The sequence below is a fragment of the Antedon bifida genome, chromosome 4 (assembly GCF_963402885.1).
Source record: "Antedon bifida chromosome 4, ecAntBifi1.1, whole genome shotgun sequence".
In the NCBI taxonomy this organism is placed as follows: domain Eukaryota; kingdom Metazoa; phylum Echinodermata; class Crinoidea; order Comatulida; family Antedonidae; genus Antedon; species Antedon bifida.
This window is the reverse complement of record NC_136229.1, coordinates 15,166,884-15,194,479: the sequence shown is the minus strand read 5'-3', so window position 1 is coordinate 15,194,479 and position 27,596 is coordinate 15,166,884. Positions and strand designations below refer to the sequence as shown.

General features: G+C 33.4%; 3 protein-coding genes across 8 annotated transcripts in view; 1 reads left to right on the top strand and 2 right to left on the bottom strand.

Annotated features, from left to right (window-relative positions):
- Window positions 1–2,040, bottom strand: part of LOC144841347 (folliculin-like) — a 50,504-nt gene extending 48,464 nt beyond the window's left edge. For all 4 annotated transcript variants that reach the window (XR_013612014.1, XR_013612015.1, XM_078697658.1 and 1 more), the window contains exon 1: window positions 1,977–2,040. Coding sequence is in view for 2 of the 4 variants with exons in the window: in XM_078697658.1 (XP_078553784.1) it covers window positions 1,977–2,014 (38 nt within the window). In the remaining 2 variants the exon portion in view is untranslated. The remainder of the gene's footprint in view (window positions 1–1,976) is intronic.
- LOC144841339 (tuberin-like) lies at window positions 203–24,267 on the top strand. Of its 3 annotated transcripts, none has more exons than XM_078697642.1 (36): window positions 203–224; window positions 3,889–4,049; window positions 4,617–4,703; window positions 5,092–5,202; window positions 5,485–5,564; window positions 5,797–5,907; window positions 6,194–6,280; window positions 6,819–6,993; window positions 7,398–7,471; window positions 7,838–7,964; window positions 8,535–8,678; window positions 8,977–9,132; window positions 9,867–10,052; window positions 10,646–10,801; window positions 11,199–11,303; window positions 11,852–11,974; window positions 12,877–12,983; window positions 13,147–13,276; window positions 13,548–13,670; window positions 14,147–14,281; window positions 14,699–14,888; window positions 15,518–15,611; window positions 15,762–15,864; window positions 16,014–16,096; window positions 16,484–16,648; window positions 17,193–17,962; window positions 18,691–18,819; window positions 19,450–19,562; window positions 19,745–20,472; window positions 20,618–20,696; window positions 21,489–21,575; window positions 21,943–22,129; window positions 22,698–22,837; window positions 23,219–23,297; window positions 23,501–23,592; window positions 23,927–24,267. In XM_078697642.1, exons 1-36 carry the CDS (start codon window positions 218–220, stop codon window positions 24,125–24,127), a joined length of 5,625 nt encoding a protein of 1,874 aa, XP_078553768.1. In that variant the 5' UTR covers window positions 203–217; the 3' UTR covers window positions 24,128–24,267. The 3 variants fall into 3 exon arrangements, with proteins under 3 accessions (XP_078553768.1, XP_078553766.1, XP_078553767.1); XM_078697640.1 differs by having other exon boundaries at window positions 17,193–17,977; XM_078697641.1 differs by having other exon boundaries at window positions 205–224; window positions 3,892–4,049; window positions 17,193–17,977.
- Window positions 24,268–24,640: 373 nt separating this feature from the next.
- On the bottom strand, window positions 24,641–25,696 carry LOC144841365 (carbohydrate sulfotransferase 11-like). The gene has a single exon (XM_078697684.1). The coding sequence runs from the start codon at window positions 25,548–25,550 to the stop codon at window positions 24,699–24,701; it is 852 nt and encodes a 283-aa protein (XP_078553810.1). The 5' UTR covers window positions 25,551–25,696; the 3' UTR covers window positions 24,641–24,698.
- Between the last annotated feature and the right edge of the window lie 1,900 nt (window positions 25,697–27,596).

The following is a 27,596-nucleotide window of genomic DNA, read 5'->3' as shown; positions in this document are numbered from 1 at the left end:
AATACCATATATGGCTCTGTGGTCTAGTGGTATGATACTCGACCTGTAAGCGAGAGGTTGGTTGGTTGGTACGTTTCTAATTTGCGATAGTCAGCTAGGCACTATCTAGTGACAGGAGCTGCAGAAGAATCAGGTGCTGCATATGCGTTGTTGTAAAATAAAAACACCAACGGGGAGAGGGCGGCAGAGTACACTGGTAAGAAGGGCATGATGATGGATGTCATGTGAGTTTGTTGTGGTTTTTAAATTAAAATTATTGGTACACTTACAGCATTTCATTAATAAAATAATAAATAGGTAGTCTACTAGGAACCGGTTAGGACTGCCCTATCACTAGACCTAGGCTAGCTAAGGTAGCTAGGAGACTGGCCTAAGACTTAATTTAAGCTAGGCCTAGAGGCTAGGCCTAACTACAGTCTAGGCAGCTAGAGAGAGAGAGGGGTCCTAGGACCTAGCGGCCTACTACTAGTAGGCCTACCCTACACTACTACTCTACTACTACTAAGCTAGGCCTACTAGGCTAGACTAGTCTAGGGCCTAGTACTAGCGGGATCCAGTCAAGTCGCCCCATCGCAAAGTCGCCCAATACAAAGTCGGGAAGTCGCCCCATCGCTAAGTCGCCCCAAAACAAAGTCGCCCCGGCACAGTCGCCCCATCGCAAAGTCGCCCCATTACAAAGTCGCCCCAACGCAAAGTCGCCCCAACGCAAAGTCGCCCCAACGCAAAGTCGCCCCAACGCAAAGTCGCCCCATCGCAAAGTCGCCCACGGTTTTATTTCTGTATGATTATGAAGCGCCGCCGCTAGTAGTACGCTGTTTTAATCATATCGGTTGCGTTTGATATCGATTGCGTTGTTACTTTGGTCGCGCTAAATGTCGCATACATTATAATGTTTATCCTATTATATACATAATTTGTGTTTTAATTTTTATTTTACAGGTTTTAATGGAGTGATGTGCTTTTAAAAATCATTAAAAAAATACTCCCTTGTTTGAAAGTTCTAAAAAGATTATCCCTGATTTATAGTTTCGAAAATGTTAATTTAATATGATTTTAAAATTAGTTACCAGAGCCACAATTACGAATCTTTCTTCAACCTACGCGTGGATACCAGCTCATTTTTTAGGATAATATAATAAATGTATAAATGTGTAGTAGGCCTTCGTATAGATTTACAGTAGTTAAAACAATAACAGTGTTGTAAGACAATGAGTGTTATAGGCTACTTGATCATTTTGCATTTATTGACAAGTTATGTGTCTTAATTTTATGACTTTTCAAAATGGAAAAAAAATCGTCGATATGATTGTTTTACATGCAGGTATTTTAGTAAAATTTAAAACGCTACATATTGACCATGGAAAAACCATCGTACAGTATCGTGTGCGTGTTTTTTAAAAAGGGGAATCCCCGACGGTCAGCAGAAAGACGTAGCAGCTGTGAGGAAACAGATACCAGAAGGCGCAGCTCCGATTGGTTTCAGAGAATGTTTCAGATGGCGAGTCGCCTTTTATTCAACAGCACAATGATCATTTTACTGAAGAAATTCTTTTCAACCCTTTTGGTTATAGAACATTCTAATTATCATGCCTAATAAATATCCTCATATCGGGTGTTTATTTAATTTTAAATTAAACAAGACAGAGGCACGGAGTAATACGTACACGGACGTACGACGAATACACACACGCACGTCATCATTTACGACATATAGTGGTGATATGATGCAATTTTATAATGGATATAATGATGGGATTGCCTTTCCAGGCTTACAATCAATGTTCATTGTAATATATGTATATAATAGTAAACTGAATGTTTATAAATAAATTGTTTTACGTAATTTGTTGCATATAAAATAAAAGACACAGACGCAGCCTACGTTTCCTATAAAATATTTCACATTTAAATAATTATGTACTGTTAAATGACATTACATTATGCTGGATAATACTATAATCTTAAACTATGTTTACAAATTGTCATTTTTTAAGGCACACATCTTTCTCATCATACTGACCTGTAAAATAAAAACAAAAATCAATTATTAATATAGGCCTAATAATAATAAATATTCATCGACCAAAGTAAAAATAATCTAGATCGTATAACATCATTTTATCGCGACCAAAATTAAACGCGACCGATTTCGAACGCGACTGATATCATCGTAAAACTCCGGCGGCGTTTCCCCATCTTCAGATGATGCGTTGTAGTGCGACAACGGCGGAGTAATTACGGGGGTTTCCCTCTGGTAAGCTAGCACGTTAGTGCGACCGCGGAGTGATTAGTCGGGGTTTCCTCTCTGATGATGGGGGTGCGTGACGATCGTGTAACCTGAGACTACATGGCGGGACTTCCCCTTTTATGCATACACGTTCCGTGTTATTTTGTGTATCATTGCGACATTTTACGCACTTGTAAACTATTTTTTAACGTTTTGGGGCGACTTTGCGATAGGGCGACTTTGTGATGGGGCGACTTTGCGATGGGGCGACTTTGCGTTGGGGCGACTTTGCGATGGGCGACTTTGCGATGGGGCGACTGTGTCGGGGCGACTTTGTTTTGGGGCGACTTTGCGATGGGGCGACTGTGTAAGGGGCGACTTTGCGATGGGGCGACTTGACTAGCATCCGTACTAGCTTAGCTCTAGGATAAACGTAGAAGGCTAGTCTAGGAGGCCTAGTTAGTAGGCTATTAAGTATTATGAGCTGAGGTCTAAAACACTTTAGTCTTTAAATGTAGCTAGGCTACTAGGAGGGCCAGGCCTATAAGCCTTATAATAAGGCCTACTAAAGTATGCTGCCAAGTTAACACATTTTGCTAGTAGGACCTCCGTCAACATAGTTCTGATTGGTTGGTTAAAAATGTTTTCGCATAATTCAATACTGCCCTCTATAATTGTACCGTATACCTTTTAAAATATTGACACATTGTATGATGTCTTAACTCAGGGGTGTGTAGAAAGCGACGACCTCGAATTGGACGACCCGGGCGACCTCGAATTGGACGACCTAGAATTGGACGACCCATTAACACGAAACCGACGACCCCTATAGCCTAGCCTAGCCTAGCCTAGCCGTGGTATAACATCCCGAAGCCGAACATAGCCAAAGATCTTTAAACCATCTTATATAATACTCGCAAGCAAGCAATTGATTGAAAAAATACAGAAATATCGCCATTTGATACTGAATGTGTCGACACGAACAAACGAACAGATATGGAACGCCAAGAGTGCATCATTAAAACTGCATTCGACATAAATATAAATTAAAAAGAAATAAATATTATACATTACATGGTTAAACCATGGACGTATAATTACATCTCGTCTTCTTATAACGAACACTATAGGCCTACCAAGCAGCGTGTTGCGAACATGTGCATGGGGAGGGCCATAAGAAAGCTTTACAATACATTTCACATATGCATTGTATACGGTCAAAACTTACCCGCCGCTGAAAAAGGGGCCGTTTTGACCTGGTTTACCATGTTTATGATATTTCGTGTGCTAATCGAGTCGAATGCAGTTTTAATGATGCACTCCTGGCGTTCCATATCTGTTCGTTTGTTCGTGTCGACACATTCAGTATCAAATGGCGATATTTCTGTTTTGATTTTTCTTTTTTCAATCAATTGCAATTGCTTGCGAGTATTATATAAGGTATGGTTTAAAGATCTTTGGCTATGTTCGCCTTCGGGATGTTATACCACACTTAGGCCTAGGCTAGGCTAGGCTATAGGGGTCGTCGGTTTCGTGTTATGGGTCGTCCAATTCTAGGTCGTCCAATTCGAGGTCGCCCGGGTCGTTGGGGTCGTCCAATTCGAGGTCGTCGCTTTCTACACACCCCTTAACTCAGTACTTATAAATAATTTTTACCTTAGTAGATGTTTCTAAGAATGGAAGTATGGCAAAGCAACCAAAAGATGGAGGCTTTCGGCAAAAGTTCTTTCATCTTTTTAAAGGTTCGAGGGCAGCAAACATCGCCAGCACACCTGGCCAATCAAAATCTGAAGAGTTTATTATAACAGAAGAAATACTCAGAGTATGTACAGTGGTATCCTTACTTCTTTTTTTTTGTATTAGTTTGTAGGATTATCATTAGTATAGTAATTAATAAACAGTTACTCATACATAAAACAACATTGCATAGCTACTTTAGCATAATATCGTAGATTAATATAGCATGTTTTGTGTTAGTATTCAAAATATTTTTATAGCAAAATATAGTGAAATTTAGCATACACTAGCATTGTATTGGTGAAACATATAAATCAATAATACATAATGTTATATTCCATACTTAGCATTATAAATTAATATACATAGAATATTCATTCATTTCCTTTATTTCGGATAGTACATTCATATACAAATCATACAAAAAACAAAAAGAACAAAAATTTCACCAGGAAATATGAACAACTTCCACAAAACCAACTTACAATATCCTAAAATACTAATTTGCACCAACGCTGATGTAGGTTGGATTATGGAAGTATGCAATATTGTTTTCATACAATAACATTTAGAAACTTCACTATATCAATAGTGTTTATCTTTTTGGATTAAATGTTAATATTGTGACATATTTTCTGATTTTGTTAAATAGAATGTTTCTTCTGAGTCACATTTAAGTCAAAGGATCAAAGCAATCAAAGATCTTTGTGATGTAGTTACAACAACCAGATTGGAAGATGTAAGTAAAGAAATGAAATGATAATTTATGGCAGAAGTAATTTCAGGCTCAAAATAATTCATAAAAAAAAAACAAACAATGTCATGAGCTATAGAAATTACAGTACCTGTAGTCAACTGTCCCTTCGGGAATGTCTGAAAACGAGAAACTTTCACATAACTAGACTTTTGTTGAGGTCTGAAGGGTCCCAAATTCTTTTTTACAATTTTTGGAATAACCGACTTTTCAAAAACCAGCCAAGAGGAGAGGGTGACTGTCATGAATTTGACCCCTCCCCCCCCACACTTTAATCAGAAGATTCTAATTTAAGCAAAGGTTTCAAAGGTAGTACAGTTTTTAACAATATTAGTATCAAAGATGAAATTTGTTTTCAATGTTTTTTTATTAGCATGCTGTGGAGTCATTGTGGGTTAAGATAGCAGACTTACTTGAACCACAGGCCCCAGCAGAATGCCGTCAACTTGTTTTAGCATTCATGAAGGCTACTATTAATGGCCAGGTAAAGTTCTCTTCCTTCTTATTAATAATAATAATGAACATTTATAAAGCGCTCTTTACCAGAGTCTCACAGCGCACCATGAACAGAATAGCTATTGAAATAGGTGAGTTTTCAGGAGAGATTTGAATTGAAAAGGTGATGAATATTCACTGAATATGACAAACTCAGAATTGTCACATATTCACAAATTCTTGAGTTTGTCATACTTAGTGAGTCAGTGATTAAGGTTGTTAAAGGTGTATCCACCCACTTTTGTTTTCTCAAAATGTAAATATTTTTTAGTTCAAGCATCTGAACATGATGAGGGCTCACTTCTTTACCGTGATTGCCAATCACTCCGTGTTTGAGGATCTGCCAATGAGGTAAGACACCCATCATACAAATCAAAGTTAAATGGCGAACTAGACTCAAAAGCATGGTGAAAGGTCATCAATTGATGAACACTGCCCTATAATTATATATTTTTTCCACAGTAAATGTAAATAATAGTACAATCAATATGTACTTAAACAATACAAGTATACATATAGGATATTTCATTTTGAAGGAGAGTCCGTCATGTCAATGGAATAATATTGTTTGTATTAAATATAGATTACAAGTATTCAAGGCGTTATCTGACAGTGGTAAAAATCTGTTGTATTTTGAGGAAGATGCCGGGCCTTTTCTGCTGGTATGGATGCCGGATATCATCAGTTATGGAAGGTATTGAGGACTACTTTGTTTTTTCATCCGTTTGTAAAAAATAACAGAATGTAAACATATTATTTATTTCGGCAAATTTCAAATACAGTACAAATTAAGACATAACAAACAGTAACACCTATTACAGAACACATTGATATATGAGAACTTATCATTGCATTAGTACACTTAAACAAATGGACAAACAGTCAAACCACAAATTTTGATTGTATTTAGTGTTTTCAAATATTGATTTTCCAATTATGTGGCAAAAATGAAAAGTGTTCATATCTTTTTTTTTTCCTAGGACTTCCGAGTTTTTACCTGTACTTATAAATGTAATCAAATACAATAGCTGTTACCTTGACGATGACATCGTTGAAGGGCTGGTCAAGTATGTGTTTTTATGTTTCAATCTGGAACGGAAATAAATATTTGAATATCTTACAATTTTAGGTTTTACATAATTTGTTTTATTTTTAAAATTGTTATTTCATTTATATATATATATATTCTCACAGATTTCCTCATCTTTATCGTTTCAAATTAATTAATTCAATGGCAGTATATCACCGGATGGTTTAGAATTAATGTTCTATGCCTAATGTGTTTATATATATATTTTTGGTTATATTTTATAGATTTATTTTTTTTTATATATTGATTGGAATAAAGATGATTATGATATGACACTTTTAACAAAGCGCCTCACATCACAAAAGCACCTCACATCACAAAAGCAATACATCAAACAATTCCAAATTTAACAAACAATCAGCTCTGCCATGGGCACTAACATCATCGGGCATACGCTTTATACTCTCCTTGTAGGTAGATCTTAAATTGACTTTTAAAAAGTGCAAGTTATGGAGATTTATGAATGGTAGGAGGCAATTCTTACCGTCCTAATACATACATTTTTTACTTTTTAGACACACATGCTTAGTTTGTAGACTTCCTCAGACAGAAGTAGACATAGATCAAGCTCTATCTGTTCTTGATGCTGTCGTCTGCTACAGAAACCTACCAACTGAATCACTACAACGCTTCATTATTACACTCTGCCGTTTGCTCAGTGTCAAGAAATATTGTGAAGCTAGCTGGGAGGTATTTCATGATTTTGTTTTAAAAAATAATAAGGCCATATCATAAGAAAATTTTGTAGAAGGAACTTGTGAAACAGGACACTGAGCTCGGCTTGCCAATATAGGAAATACCAGTACTATGTACATCTTTGTGGCGTGGTGTCTGTTAAGGGGTGTGGAACTGATCGTGTTGCAGCCACAGGTAAACCATTTGATCTCCGGAGCTCAGCATCATGTTGTTAGATTGCTTTGGTTTGATCGAACTCTTGCAACTAAAATTCTAAAATATTCCAGTGTTCCCTTCCTTATGATGAGATTGACCAATCACAGTAGCTTAATGTGGTGCTAAATTATTATTAATTATGATATTTTTAATTCAAAAATATTATATTTTAAAGTGTTGATATAATTCATCCTAATTTACAGCTAATGAGAAAAATGTTGGGGACCCACTTGGGACATGGAGGCATTTACAAGATGTGTTGTATTCTTGAAGATAGGTAAATACATTGTTTTTATTCTGAAAAGTATGACACTTCTGGTTATATCTGGAACTATAACACCAGACAATCTCAATTGGTTAGCAAAGGTCAGGTTATAATTAAATTAAATTAAATTCAACTTTATTTCAGACAAACTGTCAATATGAAACATATATACATACAATAAAAAACAGAAAAAAAATATAATTATGAGACAACCATCATCGAGAGAGGACTAAGAATTACCAGTTGACATATAGTGCCTCTCTCCACTTAAAATACATTTTGGAATCAAACAATAAATATTCATATGTGTACTGTTGCACTAAATAGTTATTTTTATAGTAATATAAAATATGTTTTTGTTTACTTTTTCTTTTTCAGACAAAACCTTCATGATCCAATGTTGCTGAAAGGAGCGGTGTTTTTTATTGGCATGGCATTATGGGGTGCAAGACGGGTATCTTCACTTAAACACAACCCAACATCTATTCTGCCTTCTTTCAAACAGGTAACAACATTAAGTTTATTTACCGTTTTGTCATAACTTTCTTATTTGTATCTCCATTGAGATCCAGCCACTGATACCCACAGAATTGTCATTTTTTCAGTAACTTGCCTTTAGATTTAAAATATATAGTTTATATTTTTAGTTCATAACTTATAGTCAACTTTTGAAATCATATTCCCTGAAACCAGATTTTCTTTAAGGTGGTCACAATTTTTGTTCTACTACAGTAGAAACCCCTCCTTTAAGACATCACTATTTAGGGACATTCCTAATAAGTGGAACCTTTTTATTAAGGGAACACTCCCAATAAGGGGAAACTTTTATTAAGGGGACACTCATATATAGGGGATGTTAAATGAATGAATGCCAGCGAATATTTTAACTACAACCAACAAGGGACACTGCTATTAAAGGGACACTTTACTTGAAACAAATTAGGGCAATATATGGTTTAAAGATACAGCCAATCCCTATTGAAGGGATATTCCTAATAATGAACTCTTTGTTTTGTCCCTATAGGGTTTTATGTATTCTTAAAAAAAGTTGATTTTATAGATTATTTTGTCTTAGGCACTATATTGCAAGAATGCGTCAGTAGACTATGAGGTTGGACTCACCATTCACCGTCTTGTTAAAAAGTATGGCCGCCATCTGCAACTGGTTACCTGGGATAGTATTCTGGAAATAATTGCACAATTATTTGAAAACATGCAGGTTTGCATACATTTATATTATAAACACTTGTGTGAATATTGTATTTACATAAATGTTTTTTAAGGTTTATATTTTATATTCAATATAGATATTTGAAAACTGTAGGAACCATTTAAGTGATTAAATGGACAAGTGAAGTTACAATAGATCCCCTCCTTTGGGATACCCCTATTAAGGGTACACCTCCTGTGAATTGAACAAAGAACAATTTATGTCCAAAGCCAACTCCCATTCAGGGGACACCCCAAAATAGGATATCACAAATATCTTAATATCAATGTAAACTTGTTCAACTTAGACACAGACACAAGGAAACAGCCATCAGGAGGCAACATCACAGAACACGGTTCAAGAGTTGCTCACATCGGTTGAGGAGCTGTATGAAAAGAGTATGTTTAACGGATCATCTACTGACCTCTTTGATGTTATTGAGAGGTTTTCACATATCAGACCGGTACGTAAATTCTTTGATTTTAAAATACTAATTGTTCTATTTCCAACTACTGGGTAAGATTCAAGAAATTTTATTGGTCCACTTAAAATGGAAATTCATTTTGCTTGGCATAATTAAGACAATAAAACTACAATGAAAAATACATGCTAATCATATTTTATTAAAATTATATAAAATATTTAACTATAGAGTATCACGGTGTAAAGTCACGACAATAGAGGGCGCTGCATGGTTGCTAGCCAACCAAAAAATGCGTTCAATGCTACTATGTTGATAAACATTAAAGATCTGTATTTCTATCAAATTATGTATCTTAGCTTGATTTTTTTTAACTTAAACTGTAGTTGAAAAATAAATAGATTATTAAAAACAAATATTTAGTGATCTTTTGAAATTTTAGTTTGTTTTTATTGAAAATTATTAAGTTTTAAAATGACTACCTCAATAAGCCTATTCCAAACCATTGGTGATCTTGGAGTCACTCAGGCAGACTGAATGCATTTTTGGTTGCGCTAGCAACCATGCAGCGCCACCTACCGTCGTGACGTCAGCACCGTGATACTCTATACTGTAAGAGAGTGTTTGTAATTAAAACTGCATTTAAGTACTATATCTTTTATTCTTATTTAATAGCCTTCCTATCTATATCACCATTTACTAATTACAATATAATTAAAATATCATGTATCAAAAAATAAAAAGTAACTTATTAAATAAACTTAAAATTGATACAGGAGAGCTCTGTATTGTTATTGGTTGGCTACAGAGCCCAAGCCATACACCCAACTAGAGAGGAATGGATCCACAATATGAAACACTTGATGGAAAAATATTTCAAAAATGAGAAGCGAACGGTAATCAGGGAACGCATACTTAAGGTCCTGTCGTACGTTCTTAGCTCAACCAGTCATTTATATGAGGTCAGTTAAGAATAATCATAACAGCCAAAACATTTACACATTCTCAACCATACTTTTTTTTAAACATATTGTGCACTGCAAACTTAACTTTGCTAGTGTATATTTGCTATGCAAACTTTTAAACAAAAGCTTATATACAAAAAAGATACTTTAAAATAAAATTTAATGACGAAAAAGGTTGACATTGTGGAACCATTCTCAAGAACAAATGAGTTAAATTAACAGCTAAACAAAATGAATTGTTTAAAAATTAACAAGAGGAGGAGCCTATCGTTTTAGGCTTTTCAGTCTTTGTTACTAATGGTTTAAGTATTTCCTGTCACCCTTTCGTGCTTTTTTTGTTTATTTGTTAGTTGTTAATTTTACTCATTTGTTCTTGAGAATGGTATGATGGTTACGAAACGTTTTTTGTGATTAAATTTTATTTTAAAGTTATATAGTAAACGTCTTTTAATTTCACAAAAAAAGATACTAGAGAAAAATATATACAGGTACAAATAAACTTATTTGTGACTTGTGTGTGTGACTTGTGTGTGAGTTGTTTTCAAGTGAAAATGAAAACCTTACTTACTGAACTATTTTCTATGTTACAGGAAGAGTTGATTGAAGCATTAGTATTACCATATTTAAGACATATATATGAGGATTCAGACACTAAAGTAAGGAATGCAGCAGTTGAGTTACTGGTTGATGTAGCTATGGATTGCCAGATACCTCAGTGTATTGACATCCTTGTCATCCTGGAAAAGGTAAAATTTTGGAGATAATCTGTTACACGCAGCATATTGGGCTTAATTGCACACAGGTGTGAACACAGGCAGCAATGTCTGTCTCCAATGAGCTGATCACACCGGGCCTGCTACTCTTCCAAAAGATGAACTGGGTTCTCTAAAGTGCACACTGGACCTATTACTTTCAGTCCTTATCCGAGAAACGGGTTCTACCACACCACAATAAATTTAAACACATGCATAGCAACAACTAAAATGTTGTGAATGGATTTACAATCAATTGATTACCAAATTAACAATTCGACACAAGCTATTATGGACATTGTAGTCATTTTAAATAGTACAAGCTATGCATATCTCATCTTTATCACAACATAATTATCACATCTTTGTATTGTTATATGCTAATTAACAGGTGGTGATGAAGCCAATGGCAGGTAGACAGGTGGAGAGCAATTTTCAAGATGAAGAACTCATGGACATCAGGACAGCTGTGTTAGGTCTGCTTGACTTGTTTACTGTGAGTATATTTAATAATTACAAAATAATTGATTGGAAGCGTTTAAAAAAAGTTTGGAGAAGCAATCAATTGCCATTGCATTGACCATTGCTCATGGCGCTATAAAATAAGATTGAAACACAAGAGTAATTTTATGCTGTCCAATATATAAATGTAGATGGTACCAAAGCCTACATGTCCAACAGTACTTTATTTGTTGCTTGTAATGTCCAGGAGCACTTGATGGCTAGAGTTCTCGCTTTCCATGTAGACTAGTCAAAGACTACATTAAAACGTTTATATTAAAACTTTTAACTAGTGCTATTTGATAATAATTAACAAATGAAATTAGTTTTGTAATATATCAGGTATATGATACCATCATACCAGCTCTGTCTACACTATCAAACTGACAAAAAAATGTGATGTGCACATATATGAACATGATGATGTCATATCACTACCATATTTGGGCATATCACTACCATATTTGGCCACAGTGCACTTTTTTGTCAACCTAATTGGATAGTTTAGACAGAGCTTTAGAAGTGAATGTACGTTTATTGTAGAGCAAACTGATGAAGCTTCCGTCAAGTCATGCGGTGCTTGCATTTGATATTTTAGTGAAACACATGCAGAGCCACTATACAAATCACTATACATCCAAACAAGCTGGTGAAATACGGTGCAGGGTAAGTACTAACACAGTAACTTATATAAAACAATGATTATGAATAAAACTAAGGAAATTTAGATTAAGCCCTCTATGAGTATCTACAACAACCAACAAATTATAATGTTCTTACTGACTGGGCTCCATGGTTATATGAATTTATTTTATTTTTATTTTTTTCTTGAAAAATAATTTTTTTTTGTTGAATATGGCATTTTAATGTCACATATCCACTTTGACAAAATATGTCATCGAGAAAAAATGTATTTACCTGAAAAAAATGCAATTTAAAGCAAAAAATAGTCAAATTGGCTGCTAGCCAATGGGTTTTTGGTTGACCATTTATTTTGTCATTTTATATGAGAAAACATTCTTTTTATTAATTTAAAGATGTATTGTCCCTTTGACTAATTCCAAAATAGCTTTTTCTTCCAGTCAAAGTTTTCGATCAAAACATATCTCATAATGCAACGCGCTTGTTTGGCTACTCTGTATGCATAATCAAAAAACTTCCTCGCGATCTGTGTGAAAACACCTTCTCAAATGTGACGAGTTGTAAACAATCATAATTAGCATCATGCATAATGCATACTCGTGGTTTGAAATCTTTGTTTACTTTCGCTCGCGACGATTTTCCAGACGAAATGTAATCAAATTAATTTACCTGTTAATTACGTAAACTTATTGTTTTTTGCTCAAATTTTTGACTTAAAGTGAATAACTTTAATATTACTTTGATATGGCCAATTTAAATTTAGAATATTTTGACCTTCATTTTTTGTGTTTAAAGGGACAATACATCTTTAAGGAATTAACTTTATTAAAACTACAAAATAACCTATTCAAAGTCTGATTTGTCATGTTTTTGGCGGACAATACTTCTTTAAATACATTTTTCCTAAATTATATATTATTATACAGCAATTCCAGTGCCTAATGCAGTTAAGAGCTGATACAAATTTCAGACTTGGATTTCCAAATAAAGAAAATGTTATGCAATTCAGTCCGTATATATTATGTGATCATAGGTAACTACTTTTTTATTCAAATTGAGACTTATATAAAACACCCCCATATTTGGGATCTAATTATTTTGTAGTTAATTTTGGTTCAAATATCTTTATCTTGACCCAAAGAGATATATATTTTAATTTTACTTACCATTTATTAATTATTTTATATAATCACTAGGTATGATGAATCGTTGGGTAAAGCATCACCCCCAAGCCTGCCTACGTCTCCAACTTCTGATAAGAATAGTCAGATAACTGTTATCCCATTCCTAGAGGCTTTCAAAACCATCACACTCTGTTTGAAATATGTAAGGTTACCTTTCATTTTGATCATTATTTTTCCGACAATTAGCCTGACATATGGATCAATAATTTAGTTGCTTGGACTTTGTGTTCATTATTGAGTGAAAGGATGTTCATTGTATTGGCCTATTACAAAATAAACAAGGCTTCAGTCGCGTGCTCAAGTTAGTGTTAACCGACCGACCAACCGACATAGTGAGCTGTAGAGTCACGTTGCATGCGACTAAAAAGCGAAACATTTTCATTGACAATCATTAAATGTTATATTTCATACAGGAAACCGATTGGCGAGTTCTTGAGCAGGTTTTGAGTGATCTTACAAAAGCATTGCAGAACAAGACATTAATAATTGCTGCTAATGGTGACCTAGATGTTTTCTGTGAAGCTGTCAGTGCATTGGTAAAGAAAGCAAAATAAATCAATTTTAATTATGAAATTATTTTTCCAGGTCTTTTGTAAATATTAAAAAATGTGAAGAAGATGGTTGTAGTGTAACAACCAAAACTTTTTGGATGTTGTATCACAAACTTACTTGCAGTGTTGATTCCCTCTGTAAAACAATAGTACTGCTTCTTACAACACAACAATTTTCAAGAATTCTCAATAAAGATTTAAGATTCTCAAAGCCTTCTTCGCACTGGACTTGAAAAATGGTAAATTTAACCTTCACAGCTTTACCCAATGTCATCAGAAGATTTGACCAATGTTCGCACTTGGATATTTTCATAAAGTTTTCTTTGACACTTTGGCCGGTTACTTGGCTACTTGGTCCAGTGGCAATGTGGCTTAAGGCTTAATTGTAAGATAACAGTAATATAAATACACATTTCAGTTTAATTTTATTCTGTTACATTTTGTTTTTTATTTTGTTTCAGATCAATGAGCGAACACACCTTCATAACCTGAAGAATAAACCAACTAACTTTACTCGTAATGATTATTTCAATCGGGTGTTTGATGTGATTACAGCAACAATATCTTACCATAGTCTGCTTAACATACAATCAAAGGTATTTGTACACAATGGGATTTTGTAATGTCTTGCTTTATTTTAATGGGAAACAATATTATCATTATAGAATAATTATTACCATTTCTCTCTTCCTCTCTCTCCCTTCATTGTTCCACATAAAGTAAGACAAAAAATAAAAGATCAAGAAAAGTCTTTGTTTATGTGTGGAATCTCAAGTAAGCCAAAAAGGCTAAGGATGAGTTTCCAAAAGACATTACATTGTACAAACATAAAATTGCTTTCTAAAAAAAATGTAAAAAAGCAAAACAGGTTTTAGTTGAATATAAATAGAATAGAAATTTCCTTTAATAATAAGTCTTGCTTTCTGAAAAGGGCTAGCTACTCTTCATTTTTGCCCTGGTATAATCTTAAAATTCCTGTTTGTATTATGTTAAATAGTTGTTTTCTTCTGTAGAATGCTATTGTTCATTGCTTAGAGATGGGGTTAAAGTTGAAGTGTGCGCAACAGTGTGTAGATGGTCTTACAATATGCACCCTTGAAATACAAGACCTAATGCTAAGAGTATTACCAGGAATACTGCAACGTTTATCAACACTGTCAGCAACGAAACCTATGGCTATACCAGTACTGGAGTTTCTCTATGGTACGTAGGTCAAGAGGTCACTTGGTTATCTCCTACTTTCATATTTTTTTTTATATATTTCCATTTTTTTATGATTTCACAATACCGCAATCTTGCTTATAATAAAATGTTAATACGTATAGGCTTGTATACTTAAATACTTAAATGTATGAGTTAAATAGGGAGAATATTTTCATGAGTTGTATGAGATTGAGTGAGTGGCTGAGTGGTTAAGACAGTGGAACCGTAAAACCTAGCCATTAAACTCGGCAAGGGTTTGAGGCTCACACGCTCCATGGTTTTGGTGGTAAAACAAGTCTTCTCGAATAAGGACTATAAACCGTAGGTTCAGTGTATACATCTAGCTCTTGTGTACTTTAAAAAACCTAGTACATCTTTCTAGACGAGTAGGGGGTTACCCTGGTGTACTAGTACACAGCCACTGTCACACACAGCCACTGTTCAATTGGGACTAGACCATTTTAAAGGTGTTTACCACCTGTTGGTCCCATCCTTCACTAAATGTTCACCTTAGTGAAAAATGTCTGTTCTATACAATAAGGTGAAGACAGTCAAGCTTAGTTTCATCAAATTCTCTTCCAAGGAATACAAAACAAACCTGATCCTTATTGTGCTATTAAATTTAATAGGTATTATTTGGTCACCATATCTGTACAAGAATTTTGTTGAGGAACAATACATGGCTATATTTGCTATTGCCTTGCACTACACAAATCCACGCAAGTAAGTTTTGAATTCATATTTTAAAATATAAATAATAGATTAAATTTTATTTAAAAAAATTAATAAATAGTAAATCTGTATATTAAAGAGTTATTTTGTCGTTTTGTCAAAAATTTCAAATGCTTTAATAATTTATCTTTTTTTTTATAGGTTTAGTGTATATGTTGTTTCGTTGGCTCATCATGTTATTAGCATGTGGTTCATCAAATGCCGCTTGCCATTCAGAAGAGAGTTTGTAAGATTCATTACAAAGGTAAATATACACATAAGCTTTTTTATCTTTTCCCATTTTATTGCATTGCATCATTTCAACATAGACAAAAAGACAATTTGTTATGCTAATCCGTTTCCCTTATTCATAAAGTATATTTGAAATCACATCGTCACTTTGTTTATTTTCAGGGTTTGCAAGCCAACGCAGCAGCAAGTGAAGATAGGCATCGATTTCAACTAAAAAGAAGTAGTAGCCTCAATGAAAAAAAAAAGTATATTTACATATTATATAATAAAGCTTGGTTCCCACGCAATGATGTTAAGCTCTGTCTACACTAACAAAAAAAGTGTGATGTGCCTAAATATGGTAGTGATATGGCAAAATATGGTAGTGATGATGATGACATCATCATGTCCATATATAGGGACATCACAATTTTTTGTCACATAAAGTTTGATAGTGTAGACAAAGCTTTACTCAACACAAGTAATTTAAGCAATCACAAATGAAGGTTGTTCCAAATTGTTTATGATTTGTCAAATTGTGTATGCAATGCAAACTAGTTTGATAGTGTAGAGTGTAGAGCTTTAGCATTATGTCAAATGTGAGTATAGTTGTATTTTAGATTTTTCACTTTATTTTTTAAATATCATTTCAGGGGTCACTTTGTTTTGAAAGGAAGCAAAAAAGAGAATTTTACAGAGGAACCTGTGTCGTGTCCTAATGATGAGATTCTAGAAGAATTGAACTCACTTCTTACAGAAACTTGCATGGATATGATGGCTAGGTTTACCTTCTCATCTTGTACAACTCAACCAAAAAGGTGGGAAATAAACAATTATAAATTCAGAGTTGTAGCTTTCTAATGCATATTCACTACGCTATCAATGGCGAATCTAGGATTTTGAAATAGGGGTCCCATGGCTTGTAAATGATTAAATGAGGTGCTTAATCTACTGTCTCTTATCTAATTGTCTTAAATATTTAAAGATGTATTGTCCCCCAAAGACATGAAAAAGGAAGATTAATAAAACAAATGGTTAAATTCAACCAAAAACCCATTGACTGGCAGCCAATTTGACTATTTTTCGCTTTAAATTACAGTTTTTTCAGGTAAAGTGAATAACTATTATAGAATATCAAAATGACATATTCCACCAACAAAGTTATTTGTTCAGGGGGACAATATATCTTTAAGTGAAATACTTAAATTTACTTGATCAATAGTTACCAGTTCTGATATAAAAATAGTATTTTCAATGCCCTTTTATCACTTATTTTTATAATTTTTTTCCTTTTTATTCATTTAATTTTTTAGTACTTTAAGTTAAAAGCACTCTATATATTATTATTATTTATTTTATCAGACTGCCAGTTGAAGAATTTTTGTTTTCCGGAGGTCAGACTCGAAGCTGGTTAGTAGGGAACAAAGTTATTACGATCACAACTAGTGGTGGAAGCTCTAGGATGGCTAGGAATGGTGGCGTGTGTGAGAAATGTTACGGCTTATTCCAGCAGCATGAGGCTACAAAAGATGATGATACATTTTCTGCAAAAATGGTAGACACAATGAGTGGTTTCAGACTGACGCAATTAGGTGGAGTACTGAAATCAGAAAGTAGTGATATATTGAATGTGTCCATACAATCTACTGGTGAGTCTGATGCAAGTAACCACCAGAAAGTAGATACAAGTTTACCAGCGGCTACCTCTGTTGATAAAGTGAATCCAAAAACAACAGGAAGCCAATCTGAGTCTTCACTGATGGTGCCCTCTACTTCCTCTGCAAGAAGTAGATATACTTTACGGAAATCTTCCAGTGATTCCGGCCGTGGTAATGCAAATGCTTATACAGCAGCTTTTACCTCCCCGCGATCTGTGGTAAAATATAACTGCACATGTTGGTGTCAGGGCTGGGCTGAGATATACATCCGTCGGCCTACTGGTAATGTAGCATGGACTATGAGAATTCAAAATCACGGCAAACTTGTACCGTTTGAAGCTGAGTTACCAATGAGGGATATTTCAACGCTTTTACTTGCCAATTTGAAACTGAAGTCTAGTGGTTGGAAAAGCTCTGATACTTCAAAAGATGAGGGGGATGAAGATGACAGTTTAAATGTCACAACACAAACAGGCAAGCCAATACAACGTTTGTGTTATTTTTCAGTATTTGTTTATCAAGTAGTGTATTATTTTGTTGAAAAAATTTAAATCTACAGTATTTACATTTTTATCAAATTAGATTTATTTATTTTCTTGATATTTTCAATATTTACTATGACTTGGGTTAATCAACCCATATTATAATATTTACATAATGTTGTATTATTTCTTGCTATTGCATTTAACATTTTATTGTTGCTTTTGCATGCTAAGTAGTAGTAGTGAGTAGTTTAAAAAAAATCTTTATAAATATGTTCACTTCCATAGAAAAAAAACTAAATAAATAATGTTTACACTTATAAAAAGACAAAATAAACAGTTAAATTCAACCAAAAACCTATTGACTTCCAGTCAATTTAACTACTTTTTGCTTTAAAGTACAGTTTTTTCAGGTAAATCATTTTATTTATCCAATTTGTGGTCAAATGTGACATTAAAATGGCATAATCAACAAAAACATTTAAAACAATTATTTATTCAGGGAGACAATATATCTTTAAGTAACATACATACCACACACATTCCTACTATACTAATATAAACACAAAAATAATTTAACTAAAATAAATTTAAATTGATAAAAAAAAATCTATTCCCAAACCAATCCAGTAAGTGTTGTCTGTTTTGGGGATAGTACATTATGTACAAGTAATGCATGGTATTGTGTTGTTTATATTTATATTTATTTCTGTTAACTAGATAAGAATGTACCAATACCCAGTATTTCTGAAACAGATCAACCTTCAGATGACAATCAACCAATTGTTAAAATTCTTGCTCCTTCAGTGACAATTGATCCTCCACAATTGCAACATGAATTCCTGGATGGTTAGCATTTAAATTATATTTCTGAAATATAGTGTGTACCTTTTAAATAAATATAATTTCAAGAATACATTCCTTCAAACTACTGATAAGTTGAAATGTTAATTTCACTTACAACATAAACACTGCCTATAGCATATGTTAATTCATTCTGCGCATGCAGAGATATTGGGACATGTTTCTTCGCTCCCCACCTAGACACAGTTTTGATGATGATTTCTAGGTCCATGTGACGACACGTCAATTGACCTGACCTAGGTTGGTCTTCACGAATTGAAAGCTCCCTAATATTAACATAAAATGACTATTTAAATAATCAATTATTATTATTATTGTATAATATTAATAATTATGATATATTATTTATTGTTTCATCTTTGTATACTAACTTTAATACATTATACATATTTCTTTTAAATTTGTAGCCATTTATATTTCATTTACTAATAAGCTTGAATATTAATTTGCAATAATTTAATAGCAAAACGAAAAATGATTTGATAAGAATTCCTATAATGTGATGTCTGATGTCAGCAAAATCCAAATAAATTAATTAAAAATGTTTGTTCTGAAAAAATAATAATTAATTTAAATTTCTTTGTTAATAAACCATTGTTATTGTAATATATTTAGTGTCATTTGAGGACAAAGGTCAAGAAATGGATTTTGAGAAACCAGAACTTGGTGTGTCGCCAATTCAACCAGTCATGTCCAAGCTTGATGATCAACTAAATAAAAAACCCAAGGTAATATTTTTGTTCAAAAGTAGAGCTGTAGCTTGGCAGTTAGACATGCTTACCTTCCAATCATAAGTTCAATCCTGACATACATGCATCTACAAATATGTTACGTTTAAAAATGTATAACAAATAAATAAATTGAAGGTAACTTCTTTAAAAATATACAAATTATTTTATTATTTTTACAGTTTACCAAGATGGAATTGTTTTTAAATCTGGTGCAATCAGACATCCAAAACATCAGTAAATACAATATACATGATTTCTATCCTTTACACAAGTCTGATTCCTCACCAGCCATTCTGAGTGAAATAGACAATGACCTTGATGAGGTCAACGCATATATGGAAGATGAGGCTCAGATTGGGTCACTTGATGTAGAATACAAACAACCACACTCTTACAGTAACACATGCATGTTGGAAGAGTTGTTTGAAAAAGATGATGATAATGTTGATGAAACAATAGAAAAAGATTCACATCTTTCGAAAGAATCCATGCCAAAATTAAGCGACAGTAAGACTGATTTGGTGGATTTAAGCAAAGATGACGGCCAAATTGGTGATGTTACGGAAGATGGCGTTTCCAAGTCGCAACAAATCCCTACACATAGTGATCAGACAGTGCAAGTAAATATGAGTCAGTCACCGACAGCTAAGCTGCTCTCACAGACTGTGAAAGATGTTGGTCGCTTTACCAGACCTGTAGTGAGAGAAACATCCTTGCAGAGAGGCATTTACCAGCACCAGCAGTCCCTGGATGATAACTTTGCACCAATGAGAAGGCCTCGAGGACACACAATCTCATCTGGTAATCCACAGGAGACTGGTTTGGGTTTCAATCAAGAGGCAGATCGATCTAAGCGTACTGGTTCCTTTGTAGGTAGAGAGTCTGACAAACAAGGTTTAAACCCTAGGTAAAATTAATGATTTTCATTTCTCAATAGTTAAATTTTTTAATTATGCAAAAATTGTTCTGTTTTATTATTACAGTATTTACTTCAAAACTTCAAAAGTACATGTTAATTGTTTAATGAATTGTTTTGTTTCTTTTGATAATAGCTTTGTTTTTCTGCAACTCTATCAATCAGCGTTCTTTGGAGATCAGCAAGGCCGACCTTTGACATTACATGCTGGTCAGGTATGTATTCAGCCCAAAAATATATTCTTTATGGTTCACTGATATCACACATTATTTGTGCATGGCTGTGTATTACTTTTAACATGGTTTTCGCGTCGCGGCTTTAGCCAGCTATATCCCCAGAGGACTACTCATTCAGAAGCTATATCAAGCGGAAGCTATAGTTCTAGAGGCTGACATTTTTGGTATTTTGTGAACTAGGACGGGTCATGCTCAAATTACAAACCCCAAAGCACGTCTGAGAGAAGAGAGTCTGAAAACATTTTCTGATAAATACAGTATTACTGAGATGCATGTGAATGACAGTAATCTGTAAAATCTTGTTCAATGAATAATGACTCTATTCTTGCTGCCAACCTAGGCTGGTATTTTAATGATTCACTGTCAAATAATCAAAACTTTTGGCTATATAGGCTGGTATTTACAATGACTCCTATTTGACTGTCAATCTCGGCTGATATTATAATACTGAAATAAAAACTGTTGGTTTTTGCAAGTCAAAAATCTTCTTTTTTCAATGGGTTATGGTTATATTTGGGTTGCACAAATTGTTTATGATAAATATAGTTTTATAAATAAGTTTAAGTTACGTTTAAGGGATATTGAAAGACAACATTTTTTTGATAAAGTTGGTCCATTTTCTAGATTGAATTTTTTTGGTATATTTAAACAAGACATTTCTTTAGACAGTTTTCATATTTCTTACTTACAGTGTTACTGTATTTTTCAAAATGACTATATTTATATAGATATTATAAATACTTGAAAATATTTGCGTTCCTTTTTTTATAGGTTGTTCAAAGAGCGATTAAGGTTTTGGATCGTATACCACCTTATGACGCTCATAAAATAGGTGTGGTATATGTTGGTCATAATCAGGTACATATTGTTTTACATATTAAGTAAGCTCTAGTGATTCTAGATGACAATTTGGCTTAATATTCATAGAAAGAAAACATGGCATATACCCATACTTCAACTGGACAAAACTCAAAGCGCCCTCTGGTGATACGTGTAATAGAACACTATCTGTGTAAAAATAAGCAAACCAGAAACTTAGAGCAAGTCTAGGTATACAATATTAGTATAAAGTTGATTTATATGGAGGTTTAACAGAGGTTTAAAAGAGGTTTAAAATATGGATCTGCACTCACTATTTGTATGACAGTGTTATATAGGAATATTTAATTAAATCAAAGTTTGTTTACATTGTTACTGTAAAATAGATTGTCATTATTAATCACAGGTTGACAATGAAACTGCAATACTATCCAATGTCTATGGGTCACCTAGGTACGTTGACTTTCTTCGACGACTTGGAACTCTAATTTCATTGACGGATGTAAATCCAAATGAGGTGTACACGGGTGGTTTAGATCATAGCGGCTCTGACGGAAAGTTTGCATATAGTTGGCAAGATGACGTTATGCAAGGCAAGTAAAACCGCAGAAAAAAAAAATTTTTTTCAATTCAGTTTTGTGAAATATAACTGTATTATTATTATTATGGAAACAATACACTTGGAAGTATTTATTTATTATGTATTTGTTCTTTCTTTAAACTGAAATACACTTTCAATACAAGTGTACTGATTTCCAAAGTGGTTCAGTAAACACAACATATAACAAAATCAAATATTCAAATTAAAAGGAAAGAAAAGAAATATAAGACTATTCACAATTGTAAAGGTAAAAAGGTTAATACATAATATGTTTCCTAGAGTGAAGACAGACATAATGTTATTTTATGTTATTTGGTAGAGAATTCCATAGTTTTGTACATCTTGAGAGTTATTCCATAACGGAATAGATAAATCATTATTAATTTGAGAGCGAGTGCATTTATTATGGATATCTACAGTAAATTAAATAATATTGTTAAATATGTTGAAGCGATTCCTTTTAAACATTTAAATAACATTATAAGAATATTTTCATTCCATTTTTTAGATTTTTGTGATAATGCATTATTATAATGTGTGTATTAACTTCCTATTTTCAGTTATATTTCATGTAGCAACTTTAATGCCAAACAAAGATTCAGATCCACATTGCAATGGTAAAAAACTGCACATTGGAAATGACTATGTTACCATTGTATACAACCACAGTGAAGAGGACTTCAAGCTTGGAACAATAAAGGTAAATAGCATCTAGTAGATCCAGGGAAGAAATTCACTCTTTCCTGTTGGATTTTAGGTCTCGCACTTTTAAACTTTAAACATAACAATGCAAAAGATAGGACATTAGATTAAAATCAGCACATCATTTTACAATTTCAGTAGGCTTCAATAGAACTAAGATTTTTGGGAAAGTTTGTAGGGGAAGAGAAAACACAGATTGTGAGGGCGCCTTATTTTCACAATAAGGAGGGGAGAAAAAGACTTGATGTCCCTGCTGTGTATCTGCTTCTAGTTGCTAGGCAACATTACAGATTTTTATAGAAATACTCACTCTTTCTGAATAGATGGAAGCATCCAATAGTTTTAGTAATAAATTTAATTTATTTTCACTTTTTCACAGGGCCAGTTTAATTTTGTTGAAATTATTATTAAACCTCTGGACAATGAGACTAACCTGGTCACAGTTCAAGCTAAGCAAGGTAAATCTATCTTTTCTATAAAAAAATATCATTATTATCTGTATTTCATTTACCAAATTGCTTTAAAATGTGATTTAAACGGACCAATATATTGATTGACCAATAGCACCTGTCTGATAGCAATCTTGCTGACCAATTGTGTTTGAACCATTGAGTGACAAGCAGTATAATTTGTGTTTATGTGATTTGTTTTCAAATTTTAGAATTAAAAGAAATGCTTGGTTGTAGAGGGCCAAAGATGATATCGGATCGTCGCTTGCCGTTATTGGTACGACAAATGGCACTACACGCTAATGTAAGTTAAGACTAAACTACTTTTAGTAAACGTTTTTTTGTCTGTGTTTTGGGCTTATAATTGTGTGATTAACATAAGAGTCCAGTAAACATACTAAAGGCTACATTATATCCAATAGATAGTTTATATGAACTGTTTAACTATAGATTAAATTATTTACTAATTTATGCACTTAATTCTGGGGTACTTATTTTAACCATATGTTTTATGCCTTCTATTGTTAAGATGTGTAACATGTGTCCCTTCAGTGCTGTATTCAATTTAATTATAAATAATTAAAGTAGTCATAGCCAGTTATAGGACAGGTCATTTAATTAAATCTTGTTTTTAACAGCTTGCATCCTTGATACACCAGAGTCAAATCCATGGTTCTGTTAGCGAAACATACACGTCAAACTGGTTGGAACGTCTGCGACAAATTCAACGAACACGTGACAAAACATTGAAAGAGAGTGTGGGAGACATTTCACCAACACGTCATAGGTCTATTACCAGATCTAATTCAGTCATGGAAGACTTTTCAGATTATGTGTAAACACATCAACAATCTAACTTGGTTATTGCACATGCTAAAAAGAATGATACGGAGTAATGGTTTTTGGATTGGATAGAAGCATTGGTTCGATCTGTCTGTGCCATATACCTTTACATTGATTGTATCTTTGGGAAAAATTTTTAAAAAAATTTAAAAACTGATTGTGTTTTTCTGGCTCTCTACAGGCCTAATTCAAATTTTTACACTTTCCAGTTAAACAAGAAGAATTTAAAAAACATTAAATTTATCTATCAAGAGAAATGCTAATATTAAGCTGTGTTTCAAACCAAGTGATCTTAAGATTGTCTGAAAGAAATGTTAAAATGATAAAAAATCATGTAACCATGGTTAATTCCTCCATGATGTAACAAACTGATGTGGCACTCCAAGAAAGAACAAGTTGATTAGAAACAATTAAAAATGACTATGATTTAATTATCCTTACTGTTTACATTGAAATTGTCTATCTGTTTACTGCAAACTACTTTCTAGTTCTACGTACCCTGATTAAATGCATAAAAATATAAGATTTTGAACACACTTTAAAGATAATGTGCAAAAAGTTATTCAGTTAAAATAAATATTCGGGTTTCGAATAATTGAATAAATCAAAATCAGTTTTGTAAACGTCCCAAAGTTTGTTTATCAGCTCAGGAGATAATTGTCTGTAGTATGTGTCATACTTGCTACTACTATTTGTCGGTTTGCTTTTCTGTACATCTGCTGGTGGAAACTTAGCTAGATGAGATACTTTAAAAGACTTCAAAATAAAATCTGAATCATCTTTAATAGTTTCTAGTTTAACAATATAGTCGTAATTAACTTTACAAGGTGAACATAATTTGTACATCTCCTGCCAGTGGACTTCAAATTTTGTTATTTGTGCTGGGTCTGTAAGGTAAGACACAAACTCATTAAATTTTAATCCTCGGCCAGTTGAAAGGTCAGATCGGGATGCTTTTTGTCGATATTTTCTCATAATTGTCTTTGCAAAACGTTGAAACACTTTATTCGTCGGCCGATCAAAGTCCATCTCAAATTTATTCTTAAAAGCTGATAGAATTCGAAGAAATGGTTCGCGTACAATCATAAATTTGGTGTAGTTTGCAATAACGTGGGCCTTCTTTGCGTTAGATAACGACGATAGTAGAGGCAATCCGTTTCGTTCATGTGCCTCTGGTCCAGTTATGTCTTCCATGTCTTTCGGATAACCGTTTAATACCATCATAACGCGTTTCCAATTGCTACAAGCAACTTTCGGTATAAAGCAGTATATTCCTCTAATGTTGTGATTTACAAACATGTGTTTTTCTGTGGTTGTTGACATCGGTGCATTCTTTAGTTCGGGGTGCCTCGTGTCGCACGCTTCTTTCAAATGGCTTACTCGCTGTGATTGAATTTTCCTTTGACGTTCCATGAACATAGGACCATTTTTCTTCTAAAATATAAATAATAAATACAGTTTTACAGATTTACATTAGGTGTTTGTAACACTGCATACAGTGGCATATCAAACGGGAAATAGGTGCAAGGAATTGAAATAACCGGGTGTAACCCCTTCTATTTAGGCGTAAGAATTCTTCCTCTAACAAGAAAAACAAATGCACTCCTTTCTCTCTTTCATCAGTTTCAGAGACAGAGAACGACCACAGACCCGGGGATCATACTTCAATGAAACATCTCAAACAAATAATCATTAGTCTGTCTCTGTCGCCAAGCCTAATAGCTGTGATGTGGTATATCTGTTCCAATTGTCATGATCTCATATCCATCTCCTTAAAGATCTACATCACAGCCCAAAACACCTACACACTTAATGTGCTATTAATCGGATATTAGTGTCGTATCGGTATTATTTTTAAAATAGTTTAGTAGGCTACTTACCGTCGTGAATAAAGATGATTCGTCGGTTGTAACTTCACGTACTTTTGCTAAAAAGCACAATAAAGAAAATAATAATACGTTATAATAATGTACTACTATGTGTATACTTATTTGTTGTTCCTTTCTTTTTCTTAAATTCTACTGAGCAAGAGAATTCGGATTTAAATACAGTATTTTGAAGGAACGGTATTTTTTAAAAACCAGAAACGGAAAAAGAACTGATTTTGAATACGGTTTTAAACAATAGCAACACTAATCCCTGTGACGTAACAATTATAATAGTAATGATCAATTATGGCTGTGTTTGAATTTAATGCCGATGAAATTCACTACCATGTAGAAACGTTAAAATAATAATAATGTTTATTTGGTGGCCTCCATGAATAATAACCGGGAATGAGAATGCCAAAAGCTCACAAATTCTGCATTATCAAGTTGGTAATCAAATAGTAGGCCTAAAACAAAACGGAGGGCCTACAAACATGTCCTAAAAAAGTGTTTCGTTCAAGAGTAGTCTTAACATAAAAACTGTTCGATGAATTTCATTTTGCTATTAAATGTGAAATAAATATCATATCACCCACCGAAAACATTATTGAGTTATAATACTATATCAAACTAGGCATTTATTTCTATTTTACATACACACTGTTCCTAATAAAACTGTTCTCATTTTCCAATAAATAAATAAGCACAAACTTTATTTCCATGTTCTATAACTATCTTCAGCAGCATTAGGGAAGAAGGCCTTATTTTTTTCTATAGGGAATTAAATTAAATTTGCGGTAAGTTTCTTAATAACCTTATTAAAAGTGCTTACTTACCATTATTTCTAATGAACACTGACGAAGTTGTGTCGCTTGGTGCTGATTTAAAAATTGTTGATAAAATACCAGCAAAAGTGATGGAAAAACATAGAAAAGCTGTAAAGCGACTACTACGCATAATTCGAAAACATATAAAAGTCTTCATTTTGCAGGTTTACTAATATAACAAATCTACTTAGAAAATTGTTTCAAAATATTATGTCCATTTTGTAGACTTCACAAAACGCGAATGAAAGATATCCTTGGAGGTGCGAGTAGGCCTAATCTTTATGAATTGATTCGTGGTAACAATAAGCTGCTGGAAAACAATGAGTTGTCAATTATTATTACAAAGGGCGAGGGCGTAGTAGACAATTTCAGTTGAGTTTTGTTTGAGAGATCACTCCTCCTTCTTCACTGAATGTCACACCTTTTGTCCATAACTGCATGGACAACCGTCCGTTGTTATTCTTTCATGCTTTCACCTTTAGAATATACACATATTTTAGACAAAAACTACCAGCATAAGGGTAATATTATATAACTGTAATAATAAGACAATAATTATAATAGAGAATTATATTGAGACAATAAGGCGTCAAATATGATGAACAAATAATTAAAAAGGTAACAATAATATTCACAATGTTGTGATCTTTTATCAAATAGATTCCAATGTATCAAAGAATGTAGAAACCACGAAGCTATATGACTGATTTCTGGACGGTGGCAACAATGCTGTGGTAGCTGGACTACTAACCGAAAAATAATTGAAACCG

What these genes read in the sequence shown, in the direction of transcription:
- LOC144841365 (XM_078697684.1), bottom strand. Translation starts at nt 25,550, where the DNA reads ATGTTCATGGAACGTCAAAGGAAAATTCAATCACAGCGAGTAAGCCAT.
- LOC144841339 (XM_078697640.1), top strand. An exon ending in TGTTGTATTCTTGAAGATAG is followed by an intron (nt 7,472 to 7,837) that starts GTAAATACATTG and finishes TTTCTTTTTCAG; the next exon opens with ACAAAACCTTCATGATCCAA. An exon ending in TCAAGCTTGGAACAATAAAG is followed by an intron (nt 22,838 to 23,218) that starts GTAAATAGCATC and finishes ACTTTTTCACAG; the next exon opens with GGCCAGTTTAATTTTGTTGA.